Raw genomic sequence first — 23,433 nt, 5'->3', positions numbered from 1 at the left:
GATAAACCTCCCCTTTAAAGAAGAAAGGGCTGTATTGTTAGTTGGGTATAGGGGATGGAATTTAGCGATACATAGTGTTAAAAATCAAATTAAACGGTACTATATTTTGTGCTTTTAAATCCACTGCAAATAAAATGAAAATGGGTATACTGTGAAAATTAATACATTTTAAGTTTTTTAAACTTATTTTAACTTTTAATTTTATTTCCAGTTGGTTGAATTTTGTTAGAATTGTACCTTTGTAGTTCTTTGCTTGAATCAACTGTACATTAAGATTTATGATTGTTGGCCTTGTTTTTGAATCAACCTGTTTAGAATTTTGGTTGAGGGCCCAGTTTTCAATTTGGTCCAAAATAAAGCTTAGTTTGTGATTTTTATTAGTAATTAATCTATTTTGACAGAGTATTACTTTTATACCTTGTATTTTTTACTGATAGGGAACAAAGTATTTCTATTTGTAAAAATCTGAAATTTTCTTACTGATTTAGGTTCATCCATTATATGCAATATATTTCTTACTGAAGAGGAGCGACATTCAGTAGTCACACATTTCTGATACTGCAAAATAGATTTTGAATTTTCTTTTGAGGTTGTGTGTATAGGTCAAGTGATAGGGGCTGTCATTGCTGACACTCAAGATCATGCCCAGGCAGCTGCTAAAGCTGTCCAGATTGAGTATGAAGATTTGGAAAATATTGTCACTATTAAGGTAAGTACATTTTAAAAGATTTGTTTAATGTAGGTAAAGTTTGAAAGCTCCTTAAAATGGTGTTTCCTAGAAAACTGTTCTTTTAAAAGATACTGGTGTTGTGGTTATTGTTTTTTTTTTTCTCGCCTGCAGCAACTGTCAGATCTTCATATTAAGTTTTCTGATTAGGTCAATTTAATATGTAACACAGTTGAATTAGCATATACCCCTGTAATCACGGTCTACTGACTTCCAAATTTCAAATTTCAAGTTAAGATTTTCATGTTTAGCTTTCTGATTAGACCAGTTTAGTGTGAACCATTTGTGCTATATCAGTCATATTTGGTATGCATTTGGATTTTGTCCACTTTGGTCAAATAGTTGTACTGATGTTATAAGTTGTATATAATATATAGAATGAGTAACAATGTCACTATCAATCAAGTTCTTTTTAATAACAACCGTCCATGTGCAGCAGGGGAGACATATCTCAGTGATAAAAGTTTATTTTATTTCACATCACTATTTGTTGCTGAGGCATTGAAAAGCTAGGCTTCCTTCCATTTATACACACCTTCATTTTTAGCTCACCTAGCCGAAGGCCACGTGAGCTATTGCCATCACTTGGCATCCATGGTCGTCGTCGTTGACAATTTTTCAAAACTCTTCTTCTCTGACTATACTTGACCAATTTGTAACCAAAGTAGAACATAGGGGTCAGTCAGTAGTTTTTCGCATATATCTCTAAAACTGTTAGGTTTAGCTAAATTCTGACATGGGGTAAAAGTGTTCAGCGTGATGAGATCTATCTGTGGTCAAAATTTCATTTAAATCTGTAAGCCATGTTGGAGTTATTGCCCTTCTTCAATGTTTTTCACTTTTTGCTATTTTTAATGTTATTTCTTTAAAAAATCTTTGGAACCAAACTTGGTACGAATGTTCCTAGGGGTGTCCTGCATCGAAGTATTGTGGGGATTTTTGATCCATCCAAAAACATGACTACCATTACTAAAAATAGAACATAGGGGTCTAAGAGTAGTTTTTCACATACATTTCCAAAACTGTTAGGTTGAGCCAAATTCTTTCATAGCTGAAATAATCCTTATTAGTAGGAATACAAAAGTCTTCAGGGATAAAAATTTCAGACGACTCCTTGTAAGAGTTATTGCCCTTGAAAGGGGAAAAATTACATTTTTTACAGTTTTCAGCCAGTATCTTGAAAACTTTGATAGATAGAATAAAACTTTCAATTGCTTAAATGATCCTTATGATAAGTCTTACCAAAGTCTTTTTGAGTCAAAATTGTTGGACAACTTCTTGTTAAATTTATTGCCCTTGTAAGGCAAAATTCAACCAGGTGAGCGATTCAGGCTCCTGGGAGCCTCTTGCTTATGAATTATTTCTTATCAAAATTTTATGGAATATTTGTACTGGTTGCCTGCAGACCAATTCTAAATTTGAATGCTGTACTAGTATTTGTGACCTGATGGCCCCATCATGGAGATATTGGAAATTAAAATCACAAGTTATTGGATTTTATAATTGCGAAAGAATTAATCAGATGAAAACAGTTCTAATATTCAAAACAGTCACTTCTAACACCTAAAACTGACACTTCTAATATCCAAACAGACACATCTAATACCCATTCAACAGACACTTCTAACACCCAAAACAGACACTTCTAATACCCACTCAACAGACACTTCTAATACCCAAAACAGACACTTCTAATACCCACTCAACAGACACTTCTAATACCCATTCAACAGACACTTCTAATACCCATTCAACAGACACTTCTAATACCCAAAACAGACACTTCTAACACCCAAAACAGACACTTCTAATACCCACTCAACAGACACTTCTAGCACCCATTCAACAGACACTTCTAATACCCACTCAATAGGCACTGTTTATACCCACTGAACAGACACTTCTAACACCAACTCAACAGACACTTCTAATACTCACTCAATAGACACTTCTAACACCCATTCAACGGACACTTCCTTCTTATACCCACTCAACAGACACTTCTAATACCCATAACAGACACTTCTAATACGCAAAACAGACACTTCTAATACCCATAACAGACACTTCTAATACGCAAAACAGACACTTCTAATACCTATTCAACAGACACTTCTAGCACCCATTCAACAGACACTTCTAATACCCATTCAACAGACACTTCTAATACCCAAAACAGACACTTCCAACACCCACTCAACAGACACTTCTAATACCCACTCAATAGACACTTCTAATACCCATTCAACAGACACTTCCTTCTTATACCCACTCAACAGACACTTCTAATACCCATAACAGACACTTCTAATACGCAAAACAGACACTTCTAATACCTATTCAACAGACACTTCTAGCACCCATTCAACAGACACTTCTAATACCCATTCAACAGACACTTCTAATACCCAAAACAGACACTTCTAACACCCACTCAACAGACACTTCTAATACCCATTCAACAGACACTTCTAAAACCCATTCAACAGACACTTCTAATACCCATTCAACAGACACTTCTAATACCCAAAACAGACACTTCTAATACCCATTCAACAGACACTTCTAACACCCATTCAACAGACACTTCTAATACCCATTCAACAGACACTTCTAATACCCATTCAACAGACACTTGTAACACCCATTCAACAGACACTTCTAATACCCATTCAACAGACACTTCTAAAACCCATTCAACAGACACTTCTAATACCCAAAACAGACACTTCTAACACCCACTCAACAGACACTTCTAATACCCAAAACAGACACTTCTAATACCCATTCAACAGACACTTCTAATACCCAAAACAGACACTTCTAACACCCACTCAACAGACACTTCTAATACCCATTCAACAGACACTTGTAACACCCATTCAACAGACACTTCTAATACCCAAAACAGACACTTCTAACACCCACTCAACAGACACTTCTAATACCCAAAACACACTTTTTATACCCGAAACAGACACTTTTAATACCCAAAACACACTTTTTATACCCGAAACAGACACTTTAAATACCCAAAACACACTTTTTATACCCGAAACAGACACTTTTAATACCCAAAACAGACACTTCTAATATCCAATACAGACACTTCTTATATCCGAAACAGACACTTCTAATACCCAAAACAGATACTTCTAATACTGAAAACAGGAAAAAAAACTCCTGTAAAAGCAAAGGAAAGTCTATGATGTATTTCCACAATATTCCTATATGACAATTGTGTTACTTGCATTGATTTTGGGGTTTAAGACTTAAACATTTTAGAAATAAGGGGCCAAATAAGGGGGAGGAGGGGCAGAAACATGGATTTTCCTGATGTTCAGACAATAATTTGACTATTAGTGAATGGATCACTTTGAAATTGTATAACAAGGTGTCATACCACCAAGCAAGGTTGGGATTGATTTTTTTTTTTTTGGCAAAGATTTGAACTTTTTCAAGAAAGGCCTAAAAGAGGCATTTTCCTTATGATCGTACACTTATTTGAGTAAAAATGAATGGGTCTCATATAAATTTTACTACAAGACGCCTTACTACAATATCTTATGTTTGATTGGAAGGTTATTCTTGGTCTGTATACTAACTTTCTCTACTATTTATAGGATGCTATTGCCAAGAAATCTTTCTGGCAGGAACCAAAGTCTATCTACTGTGGGGATATACAGCAAGGTTTTCAACAGTCAGATCATGTCCTAGAGGGAGAGATTCACATCGGAGGTCAAGAACATTTTTATTTAGAAACCCATGCTTCATTAGCTGTTCCAAGAAATGAGGATGGAGAAATGGAACTATTTGTGTCTACACAGAACCCAACTGAAACACAGGTACACCAACATTAAATTATATCTTGTAAAAATTGTGGTTGGATTGTGTTGTATAGGTTTAATTCTGGTTGGATTGTAGTGTACAGTTTGAATTCTGGTTGGATTGTATTGTACATGTTAAATTCTGGTTGGATTGTAGTGTACAGTTTGAATTCTGGTTGGATGGTATTGTACATGTTTGAATTCTGGTTGGATTGTATTGTAAATGTTTAATTCTGGTTGGATTGTTGTGTATATTTTGAATTTTGGTTGGATTGTATTGTACATGTTTGAATTCTGGTTGGATTGTATCTTACATATTTAATTCTGGTTGGATTGTAGTGAACATGTTTAATTCTGGTTGGATTGTAGTGTACAGTTTGAATTCTGGTTAGATTGTATTGTACATTTTGAATTCTGGTTGGATTGTATTGTACTTGTTTAATTCTTTTGGGATTGTATTGTACATGTTTGAATTCTGGTTGAATTGTATTGTACATGTTTAATTCTGGTTGGATTGTAGTGTACAGTTTGAATTCTGGTTAGATTGTATTGTACATGTTTGAATTCTGGTTGGGTTGTATTGTACACGTTGGATTGTAGTGTACAGTTTGAATTCTGGTTACATTGTATTGTACATGTTTGAATTCTGGTTGGATTGTATTGTACATGTTTAATTCTGGTTGGATTGTATTGTAAATGTTTAATTCTGGTTGGATTGTTGTGTATATTTTGAATTTTGGTTGGATTGTATTGTACATGTTTGAATTCTGGTTGGATTGTATCTTACATATTTAATTCTGGTTGGATTGTAGTGAACATGTTTAATTCTGGTTGGATTGTATTGTACATTTTGAATTCTGGTTAGATTGTATTGTACATGTTTAATTCTTTTGGGATTGTATTGTACATGTTTGAATTCTGGTTGAATTGTATTGTACATGTTTAATTCTGGTTGGATTGTAGTGTACAGTTTGAATTCTGGTTAGATTGTATTGTACATGTTTGAATTCTGGTTGGGTTGTATTGTACATGTTGGATTGTAGTGTACAGTTTGAATTCTGGTTACATTGTATTGTACATGTTTGAATTCTGGTTGGATTGTATTGTACATGTTTAATTCTGGTTGGATTGTATTGTAAATGTTTAATTCTGGTTGGATTGTTGTGTATATTTTGAATTTTGGTTGGATTGTATTGTACATGTTTGAATTCTGGTTGGATTGTATCGTACACATTTAATTCTGGTTGGATTGTAGTGTACATGCTTAATTCTGGTTGGATTGTAGTGTACATTTTGAATTCTGGTTAGATTGTATTGTACAGGTTTAATTCTTTTGGGATTGTATTGTACATGTTTGAATTCTGGTTGAATTGTATTGTACATGTTTAATTCTGGTTGGATTGTAGTGTACAGTTTGAATTCTGGTTAGATTGTATTGTACATGTTTGAATTCTGGTTGGGTTGTATTGTACATGTTGGATTGTATTGTACAGTTTGAATTCTGGTTACATTGTATTGTACATTTTGAATTCTGGTTGGATTGTAGTGTACAGTTTGAATTCTGGTTGGATTGTATTGTACATGTTTAATTCTGGTTGGATTGTATTGTACATGTTTGAATTCTGGTTGGATTGTATTGTACATGTTTGAATTCTGGTTGGATTGTATTGTACATGTTTGATTCTGGTGGGATTGTATTGTACATGTTTGAATTCTGGTTGGATTGTAGTGTACATGTTTAATTCTGGCTGGATTGTATTGTACATGTTTAATTCTGGTAGGAATGTAGTGTACAGTTTGAATTCTGGTTGGATTGTATTTTACATGTTTGAATTCTGGTTGGATTGTATTGTACATGTTTAATTCTGGTTGGATTGTAGTGTACAGTTTGAATTCTGGTTGGATTGTATCGTACATGTTTAATTCTGGTTGGATTGTATTGTACATGTTTGAATTCTGGTTAGATTGTATTGTACATGTTTAATTCTGGTGGGATTGTATTGTACAGTTTGAATTCTGGTTGGATTGTAGTGTACAGTTTGAATTCTGGTTGGATTGTTTACTTTTGATTCTTTTTTATTAGATTTTTAATTTTTATTTTTCCATTCTTTCAAATTTATTTGCAGTCAGTATGGACTTTGTATTGTTATATATAAAAATCTCATAATTTTTTAAATTTGTGTTTTCTTTTTTTACTTTTTTATTATTTCTTATTTGAGTAATTTAAAGGCATTTTAATTATTCTGTCTGTTCTGGGTTATAGTCTATAACTTTAGACAAATTTGGGTCATTACAGAACTGCTACTCAGATTAATCTCCCTTTTTATAAAGAAAGATAATTGGTTGTTAGGGATCACATATCTTGTTATAACAGATGAATTATGCCATTTTTATAGTCGATTAAACAGTTGTTGTTTTTCTAACAGCTAGTGACTGCTGAGACATTAGGAGTAGCCGCCAATAAAATTTTGGTTAGAGTAAAGAGGTTAGGAGGAGGGTTTGGAGGTAAAGAAACCCGATCTATTATGTTGTCAACTGCTGTTGCATTGGCTGCTTTCAAGTATGTATATAATGCTGATTTTCAATTTGTTTTTCTCATTTATACACTGATAAGGATAAGTTTGCTATATTGATAAAATGTAATTTTCCTTAACTCTCTTTACAGAATATTTGATGGAACTCTAATGAGGTATTATCTTTGTTATGTATTGATTATAGATTGACAAATATTTGGTGGAACTCTAATTAAGTATTATCTTGTTATGTATTGAATTGTACTTTTGTTACAGGTTGAAGAAGCCAGTACGTTGTATGTTAGACAGAGATGAGGACATGTTGATATCAGGGACTAGACATCCATTCCTAGGCAGATATAAGGTTGATATAAAGTCTTCTTCTGGTTGTTGATATATAGTGTATGAAGGAGTCCTAAAAATCCTCTTGTGGAACATGTTTTATAATGTGTTAATACCTAAAAGTTTCCTTGTGACAATGTAATAAAAACAAACATTATATGTTGATAATGGAAAACTTGCATCAAAATTAATGACTTTCAATTGCTACAATGTTATAAGAACCCAAGGCTTTAATGTGCTTGCAATAGAAACCAACCAAAATAAGTTCATTGATTTGGCCCTGGCTATGCACTGATTTCTCTCTATTAGTCATCAATTTGCTCCTATCCTGTTGATTAGAGTCAACTATAAACATTATACCAAAATCTCATTCACTGAACCCAAAGATATAGTGTAGCTCATTATTGTCATAATCATATTTAAGTCATGTAGTTTAAAAAACTGTTTTTTTGTAACCATAATAAAATAGCCACCATTGATATTTTGGAACACAGGGATATATCTGCTAGTTTGATATAAAATAGAGAAAAATCTGAAGTGATATATCAGATGCAGCATTAAAAGAAATATTAACATGTAGCTTTTAATTTGATGGAAATCATAAGGTTAATACATGTAGGAAGTATGTCCTTTTTTAGCTCACCTGGCTGAATGTTATTTCTGTCAAAAATCTTCTCCTCTGACACCACTTGACCACTTGGAACCAGTCTTTGTATGAATGTTCCTTGGGGTATCCTGCATAGAACTGAAGTGGGGATTTTTGATCCGTCAAAAAACATGGCAGTCGTTACTAAAAATGGAACATAGGGGTCAGACAGTAGTTTTTCGCATATATCTCCAAAACCATCAGGTTTAGCCAAATTCTGACTGGGGTAAAAGTGTTCAGCATGATGAGCCAGCACACCACAGTTTAGTTTAGTTTCGCACTTTTGGCTAGGGATGAAAAATGACATAAATGGAAACTGGTGGTTGCTTTAGTGATTAAAAATGAAGAATCTATTGTTGATAAAACATTTTCTGAAAAAAGGGGACTTTTAAAAGTATTTTGCAATGTTAATGTTGAATGGGCTTTTTTTCAATGACAATTTGACTTCATTGTGAAAGTGAAAGTAAGTCAATTTTTTACCATGCTAAATTTGATAAGTGGATTACAAAGTGAAATAGCTCAGAATCTAACTGGCGATGCCCATATGAGGATGGGGTTTTCAAAGGATAAAGTTTGGACAGTTTCAGGGGATGAAATAAAAATTTAAGATATTTTGCAGGAAATTTGATATTTTTAAACCTGATTTTATGAACTTATATGCAAATTTTCGCATATTTTTGCATGGTTTCTATGGTAACCTTATTTGCCATGGGTAATTTTTTTTTCAGAAAATTTTTACTGCATCCTGAAGGCCTTGGCTTGAGCAATTTCTAGATATATAGATTTACAGATGCTTGACAATTTTTTAAAGTGATAAATGTTATAAAGCATCAGATTACAAGACCAAAATTAGGCAGTTCTACAATACTGTGGAGTGCTGGCTGAGATCTATCTGGTAAAATTTTCGTTTTTCATTTGTTAAGTAATGTTTGACTTACCCTTTTTCAATGTTTTTTTTGCTATTTTGAATGTTATTTCTGTCAAAAATCTTCTCCTCTGACACCACTTGACCAATTGGAATCAAACTTGGTATGAATGTTCCTTGTGGTATCCTACATAGAACTGAAGTGGGGATTTTTGATCCGTTGAAGAACATTGCCACCATCACTAAAAATGGAACATAGGGGTCAGACTGTGTGTTTTTCGTATATATCTCCAAACGGTTAGGTTTAGCTGCTTTAGCATAATTATTTCAATTGCTGAAATGACTCTTATTATAAGGCCTTCAAAAGTCTTCAGGGATCAAAGTTGTCAGGCAACTCCTTGTAAGAGTTATTGCCCTTGAAAGATGAAAAATGCCTTTTTTACAGTTTTCAGCCAATATCTTGAAAACTATAATAGATAGAAAGAAACTTTCAATCGTTGAAATGATCAACAAGATAGTCCTACTAAAGTCTTGTTGAGTCAAAATTGTTGGACAACACCTTGTTTAATTGATTGCTCTTGAAAGACAAACTTTAACCAGATGAGTGATTCCGGCTCCTGGGAGCCTCTAGTGTCCTATCAAATTGACAATTTTCTTACATTTTGAACTTTCACTATACAACAGTTATAGAAACTATTAGCAAGTAAATTGTGCAGAATTTTTTAGGCTACAATTGTTTTGAATTACATTTATACTCTCACAGTAACACAAAAATGTTGTGACTCCCATTAGTTAGCTAAATTGCATCTTATTATGAATTTCTGATTTCTTGTTCATTAACTATGTTGGATTAAATAGAATTTAAGCTTGTATGTTGTGATAGGGTTGGATGTATCTTTTTATGAGCTATTCCAACAGTTATTTGGGATCCTTATAGGAATTCTTATTCTAATGCGTTCATCTTAGACCAGGAGTGCAAATTATCTTGGTAGAATATAACAACTTTCTTAGTTTTACAGTCATGTAGTTAGTATTTAAAAAGAATGTCTACATGTATAAGATTTCAGTTTGAATTTTAGGTTGGATTTACCAAGGAAGGAAAAATTTTATCAGCTGAGATTGACCTATATAACAATGCTGGATGTACATTTGATCTGTCTGGGGCTGTAAGTAGACATTGTCATGTATTTAGTACAGTGTACATTTGGTGCAATACTTTCAGAATACTTGTTTTCATTTTGAACTATTTCAGACAAAAAAAGGACATATTTCAAAGTCAAAAGAACAAAATGAAATGTTTTGGAAATGATATGCTGTTGTATGATTGAATGAAGACAAATGATTATAGGATTGAACAGCTATTTTTGGTCATTCATGCATGTGTGAACGGATCTCGGAGCTCCCAATTTCAATGAATGGCCAAAGGCCGTTCATGTAATGTTTGGAAGTGGAGAGATCTGTTCATACATGCATGAACGACCGAAAATACTGTTCAATCCTTATAATTCTATCCGACAGTCAAAGTTACCCTCTGAGAGCCTCAGTAGGTTATATTGATATGCAGTGTTTATGTTTACACTTCAATACACACACATTCCTTTGCACATGTATGGGAGCGCGGATGAATATTTATACACATAATCAGCTGCCCAACGTTAGTGAAGGCAGCATGGATGAAGTGATAGTTGGCATTGAAAAATATGAGATGTAAACAATTCAGCAGGAATATGGTTATTAAGGAATTACTACAAGGAAGAAGGAAAATTACAACAAGATGTTTTCAAGGGTTCAGTCAGACTCAGTTATAATTTTTTTTCCCGAAGCTGAAAATTACTCTCTGTAAACAAACTTGAACAATAAAATCAATGTGCACATAATAAACTATTCTTGCGGTTATATTATGCCATTCAGTTTGTTGCCACACTCTTTCGAACTACCCGGTTGCCATATTGGTTTCAAGTTGACTGATGTTCATGCATGTATGAACGATCTAGCAAAGTTCATGCATGTATGAACTTTCTAGCAACGACGTTCTCGACCAGTCAAAAACAGCTATAAGCATGAAGAATGTCATGATTAGAATTATAAAGAAATTATTTATAGAAGTAGGATAAAAGCTTGTCAGTAATTATTGCTTTAGTTATTCACTAGCAATACTTGTATTTTCTATTTACTTTAAAAGGTATTAGACAGAGGCTTGTTTCACATTGAAAATGCTTATAAAATCCCGAATCTGAAGGTTACTGGGTGGGCCTGTAAGACTAACATATCATCTAATACAGCTTTCCGTGGATTTGGTGGACCACAGGGCATGTTTGTAGCTGAAGGATTTATGGATGAAGTGGCTTCTTTTCTGGAGATATGCCCAAGTCAGGTATTACCTAGGTTATGATTTGGCCATGTCATTAAACACAAATCCAAAATTTGGATCTTTCCATGTATTTACCTAAACCATAATGAGGCTCGCTCCTATTGTCAATGTTTAGCATGTATTGTACCTAAACCATAATGACGCTCGCTCCTATCGTCAATGTTTAGCATGTATTGTACCTAAACCATAATGAGGCTCGCTCTTACTGTCAATGTTTAGCATGTATTATGCCTAAATCATAATGAGGCTCGCTCCTATTGTCAATGTTTAGAAGTACTTATACCTAAACCATAATGAGGCTTGCTCCTATTGTCAATGTTTAGCATGTATTATGCCTAAATCATATTGAGGCTCGCTCCTATTGTCAATGTTTAGCATGTATTGTACCTAAACCATAATGAGGCTCGCTCCTATTGTCAATGTTTAGAAGTTCTTATACCTAAACCATAATGAGGCTTGCTCCTATTGTCAATGTTTAGAAGTACTTATACCTAAACCATAATGAGGCTTGCTCCTATTGTCAATGTTTAGCATGTATTATACCTAAACCATAATGAGGCTCGCTCCTATTGTCAATGTTTAGAAGTACTAATATTTTTTTAGTTAGACATATGCTAATTATAAACTGTTAGTCATTGATGTATGACACACATTTAAAAATCCTTGTAAATCTTGAAGAAGTTTTTATTGGTTCATAGTTACAGTGGTATGACAGATCAGATAAGCTTTACATACTTGGTTTATCATATTGGAAAATCAGATTTATCAGGTCCCTAGAATATTTACAGTGACAACCTTACTCTGTGGGCATCATATGCTTTATCCAAGTTATTTTTTGTAAGCAACTTAATTCAGTCTTGAAAATCTGGAATGGTTATAATTTCTTTCAAAAGTGTACATAATGAGAGACAAAACTTTATACACCTGTGCCAATGGAATGTTACTATATTAAGTTGTTATGTATTTCATGCAGTTTAGTGAAAAGCTTTTCTCCCTAGACAGTTTTAAGAAGAAGGTCAAGAACCTTAAGTGTGTCTGTTGCATTCTTATTTCCAAGCTCTGTAGTATAAGTGAGGATGGTCTAGGATTATTTAGTGATGAAACACATCATTTGTATAGGGGAAGCAGACATTATAGGAGTGTATCAGTCTAAGGTCCTTTTATTGGATTAAATTTTGGATGAAGTCTGCCTCACAAAAGAGTGTAGAAAAAGTCTGGTAAATAGAAGTGGAGAATCAGAATGACTATTGTAACACTAATCCACCTACATTAACAAATGTCCATCAGACTGTTCATCACTTTACCATTGCTTTAGATGGGTAATTTTCAACATCATAAAAAGAAAACAATAAGTAAATAATAAGTTTGCAATGATGAATACATTTATGAAATTACAGATATATGATGTTAGTTATATAGTTCATCAGATGTGATCGTCTCCCTGGGAGTATCAAATCTCCTGCCGTCCTCCCAATCTGACAGAAGTCCTCTTTATGTTGATTTTGATTGATTGATGATAAAATTAAAAATGGGATGGGACACAAGAATAATAGGGCCAATGAATTTTGATTGCCACTGGAAATAGGTAGAGATGGGTAGGAATAAGCCTCCTTTAGCAAAGCAGAGGCTCCTACACCTGTCGAATACCACAGTAGGATTCTTTTTGGTGACAGAAACGTGACATTTTTCTTAACAGGGTGCACCACTACCGTTTGTATTAAGATTTTCTGTGTTTTGGACTAGCCAGCATGTAGGATGCTAGGGGTACCCCTTTCAACCACCCAAGGCACACAACCCACTTGTTCTGTGAGCAGAGCACTCCAGGGTTCTGAGTGCCTTTTTCAACAAGCTTAGTGCTGCTGCAGGCCTATTCTTTTGACACCTGGACACAGGACAGTAGATTTGAAAAAAAAAATTAACTTGAAACTCCCAATTTAATGTTTTGGAAAAATTGACTAAATGAATTGGTACAATACAGACTGTACTAATTGACATATCACAAGACACATGTACAGTAGATTGTCTTATAACAAATAATCAAGTTTCATTGGTTATATAAGATAGATCAGTTAGCCAGAAATAGAATGGTTACAGTATGTCTCAATGATGTTCCTGTTACTTATACATGCAGTGATAATTAGAAAAGTTACATGTAAATACTAACATTGATACCAAATAAGATTACCACTAAAGAAACAAATGATAAACATATGAGTTTTTCTATATTTATGGTTCTTCTAACTTTGGTGAGGAGACAAATTGTTGTAGTGCAAATAAATAATAAACAGAATTTAATGAAACTTTGTAGACTATGGGAATGACATAAAGTGATTGGTAGATTCAGTAAAGTTTTTTTTATTCATTGAAGCTTAATTTTATTTGTTACCATAAAAGCTTTTTATGTTAAACTGCTGTGTGGGTATAAATGGTGTTCACAGGCAAAAGTAACTTAAATTTAAGGATTACTTCAGTCTATGACATGTTTGTAGTGCATTCTCTTGTTTCAGCATATTTTATTTTGCTCAAAACCAAATGAATTTGACAAAAGTAAATCATACTTATTTATTCCTTTTCTATATTCCATTCTCTGATGTTCTAGTTACCTCTTCTAGAAGCCCGGAGCCCATGTGATATATCTTTGTCTTCAACTTGTCAACAGGTAATGATGTGAATAATTTTCCTTATTTTTCTTTGAATATTTATCTAATGCAATATTTTTAGATTCGTAAAATTAATCTTTACAACGAAGGAGAGACAACTCATTATGGGCAGATTTTAGAAAACTGCACTGTTAGAAGGTGTTGGGATGAATGTCTTAACAGGAGTGATTTCTACAAGAGGAAAAGGGAAGTGGAAATCTTTAATAGGTATGTTCTATCCATACCTTGATTCAATATACTAGCCTTGTCTTCTTCTTACCTGTACCTATTAACTCTGAACAGTGACTTGTATGTTTAGGACTAGTATAGAAAAATATCTATTTTTACCTGTTAAAACTCATGAACTGCATATTTTGCCTCAGTTGAAATGAAAACATGTCTTTACTGATTGAAATCATTTGGGAAAAATTTGCTTAATTATTGTTTTCCATGGTGGTCCTAAACTTAAGAAAACTGCATGAAAAACATGTTTCAGAAACATATAAAAAACTAATTTGACAATTTTTCCAGTGTAGCTATGAATACAGATACTGCATCTATAGTTCTGCTATTATTGTCATGAGAATACTTCGGGTTGGAGTTATCTATATTGATGATTTTCATCCTCTTTAACTATGAAGAAATAGGGACAAAGAATGAGCAAACAGCAGGCATTTTATGTAACTTTTCTATATAATTGACTATATATGTATGGGTTCTTATGAAATTAAATTGCTGTAAATTCTAAATTTTTTTTTTGAATCCTGATGGGTTCAGACGATTATTTGAGAACGGATCAAAGTATCTTTCCATTATTGTTTTTTATTGCAAAATTCAGATTAAGACCTCTTTTGTTGTTGTTTTGAACATTTGTCTCCCATCATTTTCAGCTCACCTTGATTTAACATTATGCGTACATGTATATGTTTTCGCAGAAAGATAATTGCAATTTAAAAAAAAAAATGCTCTTATTTTAGTGAAAACAGATGGAAGAAACGTGGGATCTGTATGATACCTACAAAGTTTGGCATTGCTTACACAGCTACATTCCTCAACCAGGTATTGTTCTAATGCTTTCTATAATAAGTTATCTTTTTATCAATCAGTTTAACAATTGTATTTTTCTTTATATATTGTTAATATTTACACCACTAACATGCTCTAAAAATAGTGGTATATGGGGCTTTAATGATGGTGTACATTCTTCTTTACTGACTTGGGCTTTAATGATGGTGTACATTCTTCTTTACTGACAGGGGCTGTAATGATGGTGTACATTCTTCTTTACTGACAAGGGCTTTAATGATGGTGTACATTCTTATTTACTGACTTGAGCTTTAATGATGGTGTACATTCTTCTTTACTGACAGGGGCTGTAATGATGGTGTACATTCTTCTTTACTGACAAGGGCTTTAATGATGGTGTACATTCTTATTTACTGACTTGAGCTTTAATGATGGTGTACATTCTTCTTTACTGACAAGGGCTTTCATGATGGTGTACATTCTTATTTACTGACTTGCGCTTTAATGATGGTGTACATTCTTCTTTACTGACTTGGGCTTTAATGATGGTGTACATTCTTCTTTACTGACAGGGGCTGTAATGATGGTGTACATTCTTCTTTACTGACTTGGGCTTTAATGATGGTGTACATTCTTCTTTACTGACAGGGGCTGTAATGATGGTGTACATTCTTCTTTACTGACAAGGGCTTTAATGATGGTGTACATTCTTATTTACTGACTTGAGCTTTAATGATGGTGTACATTCTTCTTTACTGACAGGGGCTGTAATGATGGTGTACATTCTTCTTTACTGACAAGGGCTTTAATGATGGTGTACATTCTTATTTACTGACTTGAGCTTTAATGATGGTGTACATTCTTCTTTACTGACAAGGGCTTTCATGATGGTGTACATTCTTATTTACTGACTTGCGCTTTAATGATGGTGTACATTCTTCTTTACTGACTTGGGCTTTAATGATGGTGTACATTCTTCTTTACTGACAGGGGCTGTAATGATGGTGTACATTCTTCTTTACTGACTTGGGCTTTAATGATGGTGTACATTCTTCTTTACTGACAGGGGCTGTAATGATGGTGTACATTCTTCTTTACTGACAAGGGCTTTAATGATGGTGTACATTCTTATTTACTGACTTGAGCTTTAATGATGGTGTACATTCTTCTTTACTGACAGGGGCTTTCATGATGGTGTACATTCTTCTTTACTGACAAGGGCTTTCATGATGGTGTACATTCTTATTTACTGACTTGGGCTTTAATGATGGTGTACATTCTTCTTTACTGACTTGGGCTTTAATGATGGTGTACATTCTTCTTTACTGACAGGGGCTGTAATGATGGTGTACATTCTTATTTACTGACTTGCACTTTAATGATGGTGTACATTCTTCTTTACTGACTTGGGCTTTAATGATGGTGTACATTCTTCTTAATTGACTTGGGTTTTAGTCATGATGTACTTTCTTCTTTACTGACTTGGGCTTTAATGATGGTGTACATTCTTCTTTCAAATTGGGGGTTTAGACATAATGTTTACTTTCTTGATGAGTAGTGGCTTTACTTATGATATACACTCTGTTTACAGGCAGGGGCTTTAGTCATTTTTTACACATCCTTGATGGCCAGGGGCTTTAGTCATGGTGTACTCTTTCTTGATGTGCAGGGGCTTTAATCATGGTGTATACTTTCTTGATGGCCTGGGGCTTTAATCATGGTGTACTCTTTTTTTGATGGGCAGGGGCTTTAATTATGGTGTACAGTTTCTTGATGGGCAGAGGCTTTAATCATGGTGTGCACTTTCTTGATGGGCTGGGGCTTTAGTCATGGTGTACACTTTCTTGATGGACAGGGGCTTTAATCATGGTGTACTTTTTCTTGATAGTCAGGGGCTTTAATCATGGTGTATACATTCTTGATGGCCAGGAGCTTTAGTCTTGGTGTACACTTTTTTGATGGCCAGGGGCTTTAATCATGGTGTATACTCTTTTTATGGGCAGGGTCTTTGTCATGGTGTACTCTTTCTTGATGGCCAGAGGCTTTAATCATGGTGTGCACTTTGTTGATGGGCATGGGCTTTAATCGTGGTGAAAGCTCTTTTTACAGTCAGGGTTTTTAGTCATGGTGTACTTTTTCTTGATAGCCAGGGGCTTTAATCATGATGTATACTCTTTTTGCAGGCAGGAGCTTTAGTCATGGTGTACAGAGATGGTTCTGTTTTAGTTGCACATGGAGGTGTAGAGATGGGGCAAGGGCTACATACTAAAATGATTCAGGTAACTGAATACTGTAAAGGTATTAATTTTCACAGTTGTTAATTTTCAATAATTCTGTCAAGTGAACATATTGATGAGTATCAATTTCTTTAGTTCCAGTAATTGATTAGTATTATAAAGCGTTAAAATCAATTTCAATGGTACTGTGAAAGTACTTATATTCCTGGGTATCAATTTTCGTGGTTTAGGGGAAAAGCACAAGTTTATGAATTCTTGAATTTGTGGATTTGGTGATCCTCTCAAACAATTTAAAGTAAATAACCCTCTTCATTAGAATCAAAAATTTCGTGGTTTACCATACCTTTAAAATTCATGAAAATTGGTACCCTTGAACAAGAGTACTTTCACAGTATTTTCTTTTAAAAAGATAAAATTTTCAGTGATATTATGGTAAGCTATGATGAAGATTCAAGTTTCAATGATTTCGTATGGAGAATTAAGAAATATGAAAAAGATCCACTCAATGGTTTCACAGCTCAATGGTGCAGGTGATATTTGACAAGGATTCACCTCTTAATAATTCAGGTGAGATTAGACATGGATTCCCCTCTCAGTGATTCAGGTTAGATTAGACGAGGATTCACCTCTCAATGATTCAGGCGAGATTGTACAAGGATTCACCACTCAATGATTCAGGTGAGATTAGACAACGATTCGCCTCTCAATGATTCAGGCGAGATTAGACATGGATTGACGTTTCAATGATACAGGTTAGATTAGACATGGATTCACCTCTCAATGATTCAGGTTAGATAAGACATGGATTCTCTTCTCAATGATTCAGGTTAGATTAGACAAGGATTCACCTCTTAATGATTAAGGCGAGATTATGCAAGGATTCACCACTCAATGATTCAGGTGAATTTAGACATGGATTCACCTCTCAATGATTCAGGTGAGATTAGACATGGATTCACCTCTCAATGATTCAGGTGAGATTAGACATGGATTGACGTCTCAGTGATACAGGTTAGATTAGACATGGATTCACCTCTCAATGATTCAGGTAAGATTAGACATGGATTCACCTCTCAATGATTCAGGTGAGATTAGACAAGGATTGACGTCTCAATGATACAGGTTAGATTAGACATGGATTCACCTCTTAATGATTCAGGTGAGATTAGACAACGATTCACCTCTCAATGATTCAGGCGAGATTATACAAGGATTCACCACTCAATGATTCAGGTGAGATTAGACAACAATTCACCTCTCAATGTTTGAGGTGAGATTAGACATGGATTCACACCTCAGTGATTCAGGTTAGATAAGACATGAATTCACCTCTCAATGATTGAGGCGAGATTATACAAGGATTCACCACTCAAAGATTCTGATAGCTGATTGTTATGGAGATATACTGGTAGTACAAGATGGTTTTGTTTGACAATCCTTTCAACCTTTTTCTTAGTCAATTTCATAAAAATAATATTTGTGGATGTTTTTTATTTGCCTGCCAATTTTGACAGGATATATTATGGTGTACCACTGTCTGTCCTTCATTCATTGTCAACACTTTATACAATAACTCTGAAATGCTTAAAGCCATTTGAATAAAACTTTTGTACATATTGATGGAAGAAGAAAGCTCCTGATAATTCTACATTAATTTTGAACATTTAGTTTTTAAGGTATTGGACTTTTTGCATTTGAAAAATGGGAGGTTTCAGTTTTCGAACTCTATCTACAGAACGCTTCCAGCAAAGGCCAAAACACTTAGAGATATTCTTTGAATCCATGGTCCAGGCTTCCTTTCATTTTCTTTAAGAGTTTGAATCCATGGTTGTAGGCTTCCTTTTGTTTTCTCTACGAGTTCAAGTCCATGGTCACAGGCTTCCTTTCGTTTTCTCTAAGATTTTGTATCCATGGTCACAGGCTTCCTTTCGTTTTCTCTAAGATTTTGTATCCATGGTCACAGGCTTCCTTTCGTTTTCTCTAAGATTTTGTATCCATGGTCACAGGCTTCCTTTCGTTTTCTCTAAGAGTTAGTATTTATGGTCACAGGCTTCCTTTTTATTTTCTCTAAGAGTTAATATCCATGGTCAGAGGCTTCCTTTTTATTTTCTCTGAAAGTTTGAATCCATGGTTGTAGGCTTCCTTTCGTTTTCTCTGAGAGTTTGAATCCATGGTCATAGGCTTTCTTTCGTTTTCTCTGAAAGTTTGAATTCATGGTCATAGGCTTCCTTTCGTTTTCTCTAAGAGGTTGAATCCATGGTTGTTGGCTTCCTTTCGTTTTCTCTAAGAGTTTGTATCCATGGTCACAGGCTTCCTTTTGTTTTCTCTAAGAGTTTGTATCCATGGTCACAGGCTTCCTTTCGTTTTCTCTAAGAGTTAGTATTCATGGTCACAGCTTCCTTTTTATTTTCTCTCAGAGTTTGTATCCATGGCCTTAGGCTTCCTTTTGTTTTCTCTGAGAGTTTGAATTGATGGTCGTAGGCTTCCTTTCGTTTTCTCTAAGAGTTTGTATCCATGGTCATAGGCTTCCTTTGGTTTTCTCTAAGAGTTCAAGTCCATGGTCACAGGCTTCCTTTCGTTTTCTCTAAGATTTTGTATCCATGGTCACAGGCTTCCTTTCGTTTTCTCTGAGATTTTGTATCCATGGTCACAGGCTTTCTTTCGTTTTCTCTAAGATTTTGTATCCATGGTCACAGGCTTCCTTTCGTTTTCTCTAAGAGTTAGTATCCATGGTCACAGGCTTCCTTTTTATTTTCTCTGAAAGTTTGAATCCATGGTTGTAGGCTTCCTTTCGTTTTCTCTGAGAGTTTGAATCCATGGTCATAGGCTTTCTTTCGTTTTCTCTGAAAGTTTGAATTCATGGTCATAGGCTTCCTTTCGTTTTCTCTAAGAGGTTGAATCCATGGTTGTTGGCTTCCTTTCGTTTTCTCTAAGAGTTTGTATCCATGGTCACAGGCTTCCTTTTGTTTTCTCTAAGAGTTTGTATCCATGGTCACAGGCTTCCTTTTGTTTTCTCTAAGAGTTTGTATCCATGGTCACAGGCTTCCTTTCGTTTTCTCTAAGAGTTAGTATTCATGGTCACAACTTCCTTTTTATTTTCTCTCAGAGTTTGTATCCATGGCCGTAGGCTTCCTTTTGTTTTCTCTGAGAGTTTGAATTGATGGTCGTAGGTTTCCTTTCGTTTTCTCTAAGAGTTTGTATCCATGGTCATAGGCTTCCTTTCGTTTTCTCTAAGAGTTAGTATCCATGGTAACAGGCTTCCTTTTTATTTTCTCTAAGAGTTAGTATCCATGGTCACAGGCTTCCTTTTTATTTTCTCTGAAAGTTTGAATCCATGGTTGTAGGCTTCCTTTCGTTTTCTCTGAGAGTTTGAATCCATGGTCATAGGCTTTCTTTCGTTTTCTCTGAAAGTTTGAATTCATGGTCATAGGCTTCCTTTCGTTTTCTCTAAGAGGTTGAATCCATGGTTGTTGGCTTCCTTTGTTTTCTCTAAGAGTTTGTATCCATGGTCACAGGCTTCCTTTTGTTTTCTCTAAGAGTTTGTATCCATGGTCACAGGCTTCCTTTCGTTTTCTCTAAGAGTTAGTATTCATGGTCACAGCTTCCTTTTTATTTTCTCTCAGAGTTTGTATCCATGGCCGTAGGCTTCCTTTTGTTTTCTCTGAGAGTTTGAATTGATGGTCGTAGGCTTCCTTTCGTTTTCTCTAAGAGTTTGTATCCATGGTCATAGGCTTCCTTTCGTTTTCTCTAAGAGGTTGATTTCATGTTATAGATTTCTTGCACTTTTTCATAAAAAAATCTATTGACTGATGGCATTCATATAAATGTACTGAAGAAAGAATGAGTTGTATGAATTGTGGTATATTATTTCCAGGTGGCTAGCCGTGCTTTGAAGATTTCTACATCAAAAATCCATATTAGTGAGACAAGTACTAATACAGTACCTAATACTTCAGCTACAGCTGCTAGTGCCAGTTCTGATCTCAATGGAATGGCCATTCAGGTATTATTGATGTATACAGTAGGCTTCACTTCAATATCTTTAAGGCACCATTCTATTGGGCATATAAGAAAAATGAAGTTTCAAGAATTCTGGAGAATTTTTGTTTCTGGTATGATTGTGACAGTTGTTAACAATGATTATATATAGAGAAAATTGGTACTTTAAATGCATTTCAGAAATTCTGCATGTTCAAGGTACCCAAATTGAGCAAATGAAGTTTGATTATATTGTGAATGTTGATTCAGGTAGTGCCTTTCTTTGTATTATTACTACTGGCTGTAGGAATTGTGATTCAGGTAGTGCAGGCCTTTCTTTGTATTATTACTACTGGCTGTAGGAATTGTGATTCAGGTACTTTAAATTCAGAAATTTTCATGATGTTTTTGTTAATGCGAAAATTGGGGTGGCTCAATGATCACATTAATTATAACTTACATTTTGAATGGTTGTGTCCTATCTGCCTTTGACAACAGGTGTTACAAATTGCTGGGGTCATGGCAAGGTGTAATTTATAACGATGTCAAATATCTATTTATGAAGGGATGAATAAAGCCAAATGACAATTTTACAACCAAATTTATAGTCCATTACTTCAACAATAAAGTAGTTTTAGTTTTAGTTTTACCCATTTGATCTTCTGTAGAAGCTTTTGATTACCCTAACTGATCCTTCCACACACAAAATTATACAACCATTCTTAAAGAGACATTATTTTATTTAGTTTCAAGATACCCACTAAACCCATTAATCTTCATTACCAGTACACAACTTTTTACCCATGATTAGGTCCCTGTTAAAGGTGAAAGTAATGTGCATTGGCCATTGCATCCACAACTGGGTGAATTGACATGACCTTTTGTTCCTTGCAGCTTCGCATCTGTCCAGTCACACTTGTGGACACAACTCCTCAGAAACTGCTTGACTGATTTGTTTCAAATTTTGTAGGATTGTTAGCCACCATATGTAGTTGATCATTTTGCAATGCCATTTTGATTTGACAAATTTTACAGGAGGTTTGAGACTTGGTTGAATGAATGCCTTCTACACTGTAGGAACACATTTGTGGATGCAAATCCTTGGAAACCGCTCAGCAGGTTTAGTTCAAATTCTGTAGGATTGTTAGTTATCATATGTAGTTGATCATATTGTGCCACAATTTTGATTCAACAAATTTTACAGAAGTTATAGGACTTTGTTTAATTTCTATATATTACACCATAGGTACATTTTGTGGACACAACTCCACAGAAACCACATAATGGACTTTGTTCAGATTTTGTGGGATTGCTAGTCACCATATGTAGTTGATCATACAGAAGTTATGGGATTTCGCTGAATTTATGCATTTTACAATATAGGAACACTTTATGGATGCAATTCCTCAGAAACCACTCAAAAGAATTTGTTAAAACTATGTAGGATTATAAATTTCCATATGTAGTTCATCATGTTGCCCCACAATTTTGTTTTGACAATTTTTAAATGTACAGGAGTAATAGGGTTTTTGCACTTCAACTTTTTTTGTGGCAGAGTGGGACATATGGCATAGCATAGCAATCTTGTTAGGGAATTTCAATTTTTTTCCATCCATGTTGTGAATCATGAAAATGAAACCTCATATTTTTTTTTATTGTAGACTGAAATTGCAAAAAAAATTCATGCATCCCAAAATTTCTGATTTAAAAGTACTGCAGACCTTGTTTAAACCGTGTTTGAAAAAAAGCGGGAGGTATATAGTGATTATGGTATCAGTCCATCTGTCAGTTTGTATTGTCCGTCCCAAATTCTAATCCACAATACCTCTGAAATCACTGAATTAAATTTTAAACTTTCACCAGTTCTTTATTACATTGTGTCCTATTTTGTTTTTCCATCTCAATGACTTTTGGGGTTGCCTAATACAAAGCATGCAATTTGATGAAATATTCACTGATCCTTTATTGCATGATGCCATTGTGAAATCCTATTTTGTTTTTTCAACTAAATGGCTTTTAGTGTTTCCTATAACAAAATGTGGACTGTCATTATGGGACTAAGGAGGAGGAGTATCTCCTTATCTATAACTCCTCTAAAACCACTGCATATAATTTTATGAAACTTTCACAGATTGTTTATCACATGATGTCATTGTGCACCTCCTATTTTTGTTTTTTTTTTACACCCAAATGTGTTAAATCTTTTATGGGTTTTCATATATCATTTCTAGGTAGGGGAGTGGGGGAAGGGTATCACCTGTG

At 34.5% G+C, this 23,433-nt stretch overlaps 1 protein-coding gene across 1 annotated transcript in view; it reads left to right on the top strand.

The window, feature by feature from the left end:
- LOC148623367 (xanthine dehydrogenase/oxidase-like) overlaps positions 1-23,433 on the top strand; it is a 64,005-nt gene that overhangs the window by 21,248 nt on the left and 19,324 nt on the right. The window contains exons 18-27 of the mRNA XM_088565177.1: positions 590-709; positions 4,351-4,572; positions 6,981-7,114; positions 7,344-7,431; positions 10,000-10,086; positions 11,103-11,294; positions 14,013-14,158; positions 14,908-14,989; positions 17,140-17,235; positions 21,068-21,196. Of these exons, the coding sequence (XP_088421303.1) occupies positions 590-709; positions 4,351-4,572; positions 6,981-7,114; positions 7,344-7,431; positions 10,000-10,086; positions 11,103-11,294; positions 14,013-14,158; positions 14,908-14,989; positions 17,140-17,235; positions 21,068-21,196 (1,296 nt within the window). The remainder of the gene's footprint in view (positions 1-589; positions 710-4,350; positions 4,573-6,980; positions 7,115-7,343; positions 7,432-9,999; positions 10,087-11,102; positions 11,295-14,012; positions 14,159-14,907; positions 14,990-17,139; positions 17,236-21,067; positions 21,197-23,433) is intronic.

Source organism: Perna viridis, chromosome 2 (assembly GCF_037379345.1).
Source record: "Perna viridis isolate PV_CMFRI_1.1 ecotype Kerala chromosome 2, ASM3737934v1, whole genome shotgun sequence".
Taxonomy (NCBI): domain Eukaryota; kingdom Metazoa; phylum Mollusca; class Bivalvia; order Mytilida; family Mytilidae; genus Perna; species Perna viridis.
This window is presented reverse-complemented; position numbering and strand designations above follow the sequence as displayed.